Genomic DNA, 9,316 nt, shown 5'->3' with positions numbered 1-9,316 from the left:
CGCATCAGAAAAATTCATCAGATTTTTGATTAATCGATATAAGGGATCCCACCAGTGTTTATCAATGCCATCAACATGTTCCCGTTTAATCAGTAGTCAATAACTACACAGGATTGTTGTAATGAAAATGAAATGATGGGGTCTGGACTTGAGACCAGATTGAAGTACATAAAAATTTACATCGATGCTCTCTGATTGCCATCAGGCTAGCTCAAATTATTTGTTATGTAGCAGTGTTGAAAGTATTAAAACTGTTTACTTAAATAGGTGGCCCTACATTTCAGACTAAAATGCGCCTAGGGTTAGGTTTCTCAAGGGTGCTGGCAGTCATGTTCCAAAAACAAAATTTGTATTTACCGCAATTGATTGATATAAATCGACCTCGTTTACATATAAATGAGAAAGTTTTACAGCCAGGTCAAGGCAATTGTAAGAATTAAGGTGGAATTCCATCGAAATATGTTGTTGAGGAATTCCACGGAGCTTATTAGACTTGACGGATAGTTCAATAAAATAATATCAAAATAGGTCTTTGCGAGTTTCTACAGTTGGTTGTAATAGGTTGAAAAACATGTATAGTTCGTACAACGTTACCAGTTACTATACTGGTTAAGTCTGACAAGATCCCCATTTTTGCTAGTTATATAAAGTAAGTAAGTAAGTAAGTAAAGATTATGACATAACATAATCACAAGTGTCTACAAAATATCATTACACCAAATAGAAAAATAATTTAAATAAATATATTTTTCCATCAACATTAATAATTTTTATCAAATTCAATTTTATTAATTAATAAAATCTAATACATTATCTATATATAATTTATTAATACTTCCCAGTGGAATAAAGATTTACAAAACGCTTCTTTGCCACAAAAGGATGGAACCAAAGATATTCATTATGTCTCTCCTTATTGCTTAAATAACTGGGTCCTTCAATTTTCCCTAAAAATTTTTTTAAAATTTTATTAAAATTATTCAAACAATATACACATAATATAGCAATGACCCTATATAAAAACAAACCTTTAAGAATATAAAAAATTCCCTAAACACTCAAAAATTACCCTTGGCCTTGTGGCTCCAAGTTAAGATCTAGACTGTTTATATTAACAATGTTTTTTCTCGCACCTCTGTCTCCACGGAGAGAAATCACTGTTGTTCTTAGGATTTCAAAGCGAAGGCGCTTTCTGATGTAACCTACAGCATCCGAGTACCTCTGGCCAGTGTGGTACTCCATCTTACTGGCCAGCTTTTTTACCAGTCTTTCAGCCTCACTACCCATTCCACCAGAAGTCGAGAACACTAAAGGTGTGAAGCTTCCTTTCTCCACTTCAAGAACCCTTGCGTTGTAACATCGCTTTTTCTCATTTTCATGGGACTGGTACATTGCTGGGATCGATTTGCTTGCATTGGAGGGGGCTGGGGCATGAAATACCCTTACATCAAAATATGCCCTCTCTGAAGCATTCCAAATCGATCTTGCAGAAATGTCCAGCCTAGCTTGGTCTCCAAGTACTGTTCCCTTAGGCAACTTCAGACCATCAACTGGAAGAAGACCTGGCTCAGTCTGCACATCCTTGCATTTCACAGTTCTCATTAGTTCAGCAAAGGTGTCTCTCAGCGAGTTGTGCCGCAGTGACACATATCCACCGAGTTTGCAGATGAGCGCATGGTTTGCTGAGTACTTTTGGCCACACGTACATGTCTTAGGGCTGTCCTTTAAGTTTAGGTTATATCTGAGTGCTATTGCGTCTGAGAACTGTTGTTTGTTCATCAGATATCCATACTCTTTTAAAGGTAGTGCTGTTAACCAAGCACTTGCCCCTTTCTCAGCAGCTAGTTGGAACATCAACTTTGCCAGTGGTGTTGACTCGAGCTCCTGGCGTATTTCCGCTTGTTTTTGTCGATAGAAGAGATTTCGTTCAGTTGTTATCTCAGTTTTCACTCCTTTGCTTACTCTCCAGTCCTCTGTGTAGTTGTCTACCTGCTTGAGAATAGCTTCTTTAAGGGGTTTTGTGGCTCTACATGAGAATTTGTACTCTCGGTCTGCCATGTCCATCATAACTGGTATACCCAATCCTCCATATCTTGGTGGTAGAGCCATTATGTTCCTTAGTTCATCAGTGCAGCTAAACAGCCTGTTGATGATAGCTGGGATAAACTCATCGCGTGTTACTTGTTCCAGAGGAGTGAGCCTATCTGCAACTCCTGGGGTAGTTCTGCACACATAGTTCCATCTTTTACTAAGCCCATACATGTATGCACTGTATGCTATTTGAGGTTCTCTTGATGCTATATCACTTAATTGTTTAAGATCACGACACCATTCTTGAACTTTTTCCTCAATGAAAGCCCCTTTTCCTTCATCAGTTCCGATAAAGCTGCCCAGATATCGTCGACCAATACTTGTCACATTGACATCTGGGAACAAGTTTCTTGCCTTCTCTTCGTGCTCAGGCTTGACTATCACCCATGTCTTGGAAGATTTAGGGTTGTAACCAAAAAGTGGTCCTTTAATGCAGAGGTTATCCCACCATTTCCTCATTTCTTCCAGTTTTCCCCCAGCAGCAGAGTCATCAGCATACCAGATCTGAGTCACTTTTCTCTCAATGTTTCCTGCATCAATCAATGGTATTGTACCACATGCATAAAATCCCATAGCAGGTGGATCACCTTGTGTTGTCCCTTCTTCACTAAAAAGATGTTCATCTTCTCCTGCAATAAACAGTCTAGCAGGCATTCTGTAGGTGTTCATAATGTAGGTAGCAACTTCTGGACATACAATATACATGTTGTTAAGAGCTGCCTCTCGGTTCAGCAAGTTGAATGCATTCTCTGCATCCACTAAGATGATGGCTTCAGTTTCAGGATCTTCAAAGCAGTCCCTCGCAGCATGAACAGCTGCTTCCACTCCTCCCTGAAGACCAGCACACACTTGAATAGGAACAGTGGCACCAACCCGGTCCTTCTGTAGGAGGGTCATCACTGTCTTCCCTATTATCCTTCATAAGACTTCACCAATGCCAACAGGCCTGACGCCAGGCTTTTTATCCAGGGGAACAAGTCGACATGCTGTCAATGAGGTCAACATCGTTGGATCCAGATTCCTGACACATAGTTTCCTTGCTATCCCTGCTATAGCATTGCATAGATCCTCACACTTCTTACCAAACTGTTTAGAACACAGTAGTCTTTTCCACGCATCCGCATCCATTCCTGAAGGCCCTGCAGCACCCTGTACTCTCTTTGCTGCTTGTCTTATCGATTCCCCGTCAATACTGTCAAAGATAACCGGCTCTACTCTCCTCACTGGTCCACTCAGACAGCTTCCCTTTGATGCAGGTGATGCCTTGGGATGCTTCTCGTTCAGTACTTTTATCATGTATCTGGAGTGGGTTCAAGAATCCCGGTGGCATTTTCGCCAATCCACCTCATTGCTGCACTGACTTTACCTTTCATCATAAGTCGAGTGAAGACTCTCTCAACATGGCCATGTTCATGTTTCCCCTTTCCCATTCTTCTCTGAATCTCCTGTCCTTCTCGCAGCAACTCTTCTAACTTACCTGCCTGCCACAAAACAAGCCTTCTCTTCAACACTTCAGTGTGTTCCTTTGCTTTGGATCTCTTTGAGGGTTTCTGCAACAGTAGTGATGGCATTATCATCGAAAGGGGCATTGTCACTGATTCCATAGTACTGCCTGCTGAAAAATTGTTGGCCACTTTAGTCATTTCCTCAATGAATGCTTTTCCTGCAGCCCCTGAGGGAAGCAGAAATATGTTTCTTCTCCATTTGACTACAACACCATATATTCCCTCACATTGTGTTAGAACTTCCCAACTATTCCATGATCCTAATTTCAATTGAGATGGATCCCTTACATTTTCATAACCTGGGAAACAGCACTCCTTTCCCTCTTCTTCCACAATATGAGGGTCCTTTGATATTGGAGTAGATGGTTGTACACTTTCTTCGACCTGTCTCCTCAACTTTCGGATAGCTTCAGTTATGGGGTTTTCGTCTTCGTCTTCGTTGCTCTTCTCCTCCTTGCCACATCTTTGACATGACCACTCAGAATCCTCATTTTCTGCTAGGTCTTTAAACTGCAACTCTGACAGTCCACTACATGCCGCATGGAACCATCGTCCACATTTTCCTTCACATTGAATACAATCATATATTACCTCCTTTGAACAAAATCCACAGATATCAGCTTTCTTTCCAGTTTGCTTTCCTACTTTGAACCTAGTGTCCATTTTTCTTGTGTCAGGCATTCCAACCCAAAAATGGGAACCACTACTGTTGCCGAGTCGGTTACCAGCAGACACTGAAGCTTACCGCTGTCAGCCCCTACTGGATACGAGTCTCCTTAACAGTAGTGGACCCAAATTTGGGATCTGATGGAGTAGTCTCAACACCTAAAACTTCATTCGAAAAATTCCAAAAATAAAAATCATTTACACTGTTTTTAGAAATCATTTCTTTCTTAAATCCTTCCAATCTAACTTTAAAGCTTAAAACTGTCGAGCAGTTCTTGAAAGTTCTTGGGGGAGTTTGTTCCAATAATAAGGAATGACTCGCTCCGGAAGAAAAAATATATTTATATATAAAATATATTTTTATTTACTTGAATTGATACTAAATAAAATTGCTGTTTTCTTAAATTGTTGTTTTCTAAAAAAAAAAAAAAAAAAAAGGGGGGACCCCCAACCCATGTAGCTGAGACACCTCACAGCAAGTTGACCAAAGTGGCTCTTGCTTGTGATCGGTGCATCAACTACCCGCCGAAGCGGTGGGTTGGGAGTCCCCCCTGGGATCATTTCGTCCGTAAAATTGTATACAATATAAAATAGTACAGTAAAATATCTACAAAATTTACATAAACAAATCTAGGAGACCTCAAAGCTCGTCTTCTGGGGAATGAGGTTGAAGGATACGTCTTGCAGTTCAAGATGCTGGGCTGTTGACCTTCCTCTGATTCCCCTCAGTGCAATGAGTGTACTTCTTAACAGATCAAATCTGAATCGTGTTCTGATATGATTTTTGACTTGGCTCTTGGCTTCTTTTTTGTGGTCAGCTATCATCTCAGAGACACGATCTACAAACACTGTGCAGAGCGGTCCCATACCTCCGGAGGTTGTGAAGACTAGAGGGACAAAGGATCCCTTCTCCGACTGAAGTACTCTCTCTTCATACAAATCTTTCTTTTCTTTCTCATGATCTCTATAGATCTTATCTAGTGGCTTAAATGTATTTGTGTCACAGTTGGGATGTGTGACCCTGATGTCATAGAATGTTCTTTCGAAAGGTGCATACAATCCGACAGCTGCTACATCAAGACGGGCTTCATCCTGGGTGTTGGTCTTCCTTGAGAATGAGCTTGGTTGGACTGTCAGGAGTGCTGGTTCTATCCTTACGTCTTTACACTTTGCTTCTCGGAGGAAGAAAGCAGCAGTGTCTCTTATGGCATTGTGGCGCATGGAAACGTATCCACCTAGTTTACAGTCAAGGGCGTGGTAGATACTGTTTACATTTCCACAGGCACATTTAGAGGGCACTCCTTGGATCTTCCAACCATAACGTAGGCGTATGCTGTCTTGGAACTCCTGCCTGTTCAGAACATAGTTGAGGTCCTTCAGTGGTAGTGTTGAGAGCCATGTTGAGGCTCCCTTCTCTCTTGCTTGGTCTAGGTGGTTCTTAAGTTGATGATCTGACTCATTATAGAGCACCTTGAACCTTTGGGAGAGAAACTCCTCTTTCTGTTTCCTCAGTTCTTCTTTCTTTTCTTTTATCTTGCCCAGATCCAGCTTGGTGATATCCTGGTCTTGTTGGTTGATCAAACTCACAAGGTCTTTAGTTACTGCTACTGAGTAAACATATTCACGGGTTGTTATCCGGACAGGATTGATGATGCCTAGCCCTCCACATCGAACAGGAAGTTCGAGGATATCTCTCTCGTGCTGGCTGACTGGGCGACCAAGGAAGGCTGGAATGAGTACATGCATGATCTTGCTCTCCAGTGGGGCAAAGTACTCAGCAATATCAGGTATTGTCCTCATGAAGAACCTCCATCGGTGGCATACTCCTTTGGTGAAAGCTGAATAAGCCAGCTGTGGTTCTTCAGATGCAATATCAGCAAGTTGCTCAGTATCTGTTATCCATTTCTCAACTTTTTCTTTGATGTAATCTTCCCTGTATTTCTTTGAGCCTACCACAGCACCAAGGTGACGTTCTCCAGATGTCGTGATCTTAACACCAAGATGCCCAAATAGAGTCTCTGCTTCAGTTTGGTCTTCGGGATTCTTGACAATTAGAATGGTCTTTTTAGCGTTGGGGTAGTACCCATATCCCGGGCCGATGTCACAGAGTCTATTCCACCACTGAAGAAGTTGGATGAAGCTTCCACATGCGGAGCTGTCATCAGCGTACCACACCATGGTTGCTTCTGCATAAGCTCTGAGATCATTTATTATAGGTCTAGTGGCTATGGAGTAAAATTGCATTGCTGCAACATCTCCTTGAGTGTTTCCTTCTTCACCCCAGATGAACTCCCCTGACTTTGACCCTGAAATAAAGAGCTTTGTCCTTGCTTGATAGGTGTTTTTGAGAAATTGGTGAAACACAGGGCAGGTTGTTGCAACAGTATCTAGGGCCTGCTCTCGGTGTAAACTGTTGAACGCATTTGATGCATCAACTAGGAGAAGGCCTTGGCTGTTTTCGTTGGCAAAGTTCTCGGCCATTGAGTGAACTGCAGCCTCTATGCCTGACTCAATGCCACTACAAGTTTGAAGAGACCCACTTGCTTCCTTAATGTGTTCTTTGATGGTTCTTGTTACAGTTTTTGTCATGATACGTCGCAAAACTTCACCAATGCCGATAGGTCTGACTCCTGGTCGCTTATCTAAAGGGATCAATCTACTTGCAAGAAGGTCATTGTTGTTTTCTTGGAAAAGACCAAGTTTATTGATTGGCTGAATTTTTAGTGCCCTCAGAATTTTTTTAATTTGCTTCCAATTAGAAATTTGTTTTTCTAAAAAATTCAGAATTGTTAAAAATATGGTATAAAGGTGATTGTCCAGCTATAAAGTTAAACGCCCTTAACAATCTATAAACCGATTTTACAAATTGATTAAAAACCGTCATCATTTTATGAAAACCGCTTTTTAGTATAATAATAATAAAAGCAGCCTTCACATAGCCATGTGTATACGAGTACTGCGTGACGCGCTTGTCTCACAAGTGCGGTCGCGCGCTACTGAAAGCGAGAGGGCTCTGGCAGCAAAAAGCAGCCCATAAAAATAAAAATCCCACAATTTGGAAAACGGAATACAGTACTTTCTAAACATTGCAGCCCATTTAAAATACACATATCACTGCACTGCACAGTGCACAACTGCAGCAACAAAAAACTAAGTTATGCCCTTAAGATTGACAATGTCAATCCTTCAATAACAGCTCTTAGCGCGGCACAGTAGTGCGTCTCGTTGATTTTGCTATAAATATTTTTGATGCGTGCGCGGCGCCGCCCAATAGTGCCTCGAGTTCACCTAGCCATGAGTCTATACGTACTGCGTGACGCGCTTATTTCCGCGGTCGCACCGCGCGCGCTTCTGCAAGCGAGAGGGCTCTCGATAGAGCAATGCCTCGAGCAACAATCCAAGCCTTTACACTTTACTAAAAACACTATTTATGATATACGGTTGGTTATTTATATATATTTAATTATGCCAAACAATTACAATGCAATGTTAAAAGGGTAATTGTTGTTCATGTTAGAAAACTAGGACTTCGCCGCTTCAATGTTCAACGCACCGTGCAAACTATAATGTTTGCTTTGCATTCTTGCTCCGCATCATTTTGTTTTGCATTGCAAATTGTTGCTTAATTTAACGGGTGATACTCATAAAATATTTGTTTCAAATATTATATATAATATATATTTAAGACCGTTGACGAGTCCAACTCGGCGCGCGTTTTGGTAAATTTTACTGGGCAGCGCTCAATTTGTCATTCCACCGAATCTCTAGCTATCTATGAACATGAACATGATAGCCTGAAGTCCCCAGGTAAGGTAAACTATAAATATACAAACCAAACCGTGTGGTATAGTTTACTAATGTCCGAGACAGACAAATGTCTGGATGGGGAAAATGTTTGTGTAGGTTTATAACCTACACAAACCTATCACCCGTTAACAACTTTCATGAAACTGAACGAAACAAAAACAAAACTACTGGTGTTAGGAAAGATCCATGTTTTTAAAAAGTGTGAACTCAGTGTCAGACTGCAAAGCTGGAGACAGCTGGAAGAGTTTAGGTGTCAGATTTTATGAAACTTTAAGTACAGAAAGACAGATCAATAATGTGAAAAGGAAATGTAGCTGGACAATGATGAACCTAAAACATAAAAACTTTTGGTCGTTACCTGGATGAAGGCATTAAATTGATATATGGTGAAACAACTGGTTATATCTAAATCATTGGCGTAACGTTGCCTGTACTGCACCTGGTTACCTTGCATTACTGGATGTGGATTGTGGATGTAGTGGATACAGAACTTTCAAACACCATGACCAGGTCGAAGAGACCGGGTGAACATCTCATGCTGAAGATACCCAAGAATAAAAAGTCCTAAGTTGATGACAGACTTTTCTCAAGCCATGCACCGGTTGTTCACATAGCCATGTGTATACCTATAACGACATTGGACTCGAGCACGACATAGAAGAACCAAGAAATAATTCTGACCTTACAATATCTGAACCCCACTGCCAACACTTTCTTGACATGGTTATCAATAACCAACTCAAAATTCTTAATGGTCGTACCCTTGGGGACACCACTGGAAAAATGACCTGTCACAAATACAATGGAAGCAGTGTGGTTGACTATTTTGTAATCACCTCATGGGCAAGAGATCATGTAAACTCTCTCCAAGTAAAAGAGTTTACATCATACTCTGATCATTGTCCATTAGTCTTGAAACTCACTACATTTGAACCATTTGTCGCAAACTTCCAGCTCCCAGACTTTTCTAACTTTCCTTGTGGCTATAAGTGGGATAGCAACACCTCCCATTCACTATTTAAAAAAGCCCTTACCTCGCCCGAAATTATCAACAATCTGGAAAGCATTGTGACAAATGAATTTAGCAGTACTCTGGAGGGCAATCACGAACTGAACGATGCAGTCATAAAATGTCTCCACAGTGCTGCTGATATAGCCTTAAAAGTGAAAAAGCCTCCCAAAAATTCTGCCCGTAAGAAATGGTTCGACCCACAAGTCAACTCCTCGCGGCGGAACCTAAATAGGCT

At 41.1% G+C, this 9,316-nt stretch overlaps 1 protein-coding gene across 1 annotated transcript; it reads right to left on the bottom strand.

Annotated features, from left to right (window-relative positions):
* Positions 1–4,892: 4,892 nt before the first annotated feature.
* LOC134813137 (uncharacterized) lies at positions 4,893–6,743 on the bottom strand. Its single transcript, XM_063820823.1, has one exon. The coding sequence runs from the start codon at positions 6,741–6,743 to the stop codon at positions 4,893–4,895; it is 1,851 nt and encodes a 616-aa protein (XP_063676893.1).
* Between the last annotated feature and the right edge of the window lie 2,573 nt (positions 6,744–9,316).

This window comes from Bolinopsis microptera, chromosome 3, assembly GCF_026151205.1.
Source record: "Bolinopsis microptera isolate Bmic1 chromosome 3, MBARI_Bmic_1.0, whole genome shotgun sequence".
Lineage (NCBI taxonomy): Eukaryota > Metazoa > Ctenophora > Tentaculata > Lobata > Bolinopsidae > Bolinopsis > Bolinopsis microptera.
This window is presented reverse-complemented; position numbering and strand designations above follow the sequence as displayed.

Excerpts from the sequence above, each read along its gene's own strand:
- LOC134813137 (XM_063820823.1), bottom strand. The coding sequence starts at position 6,743 with ATGGCCGAGAACTTTGCCAACGAAAACAGCCAAGGCCTTCTCCTAGTT.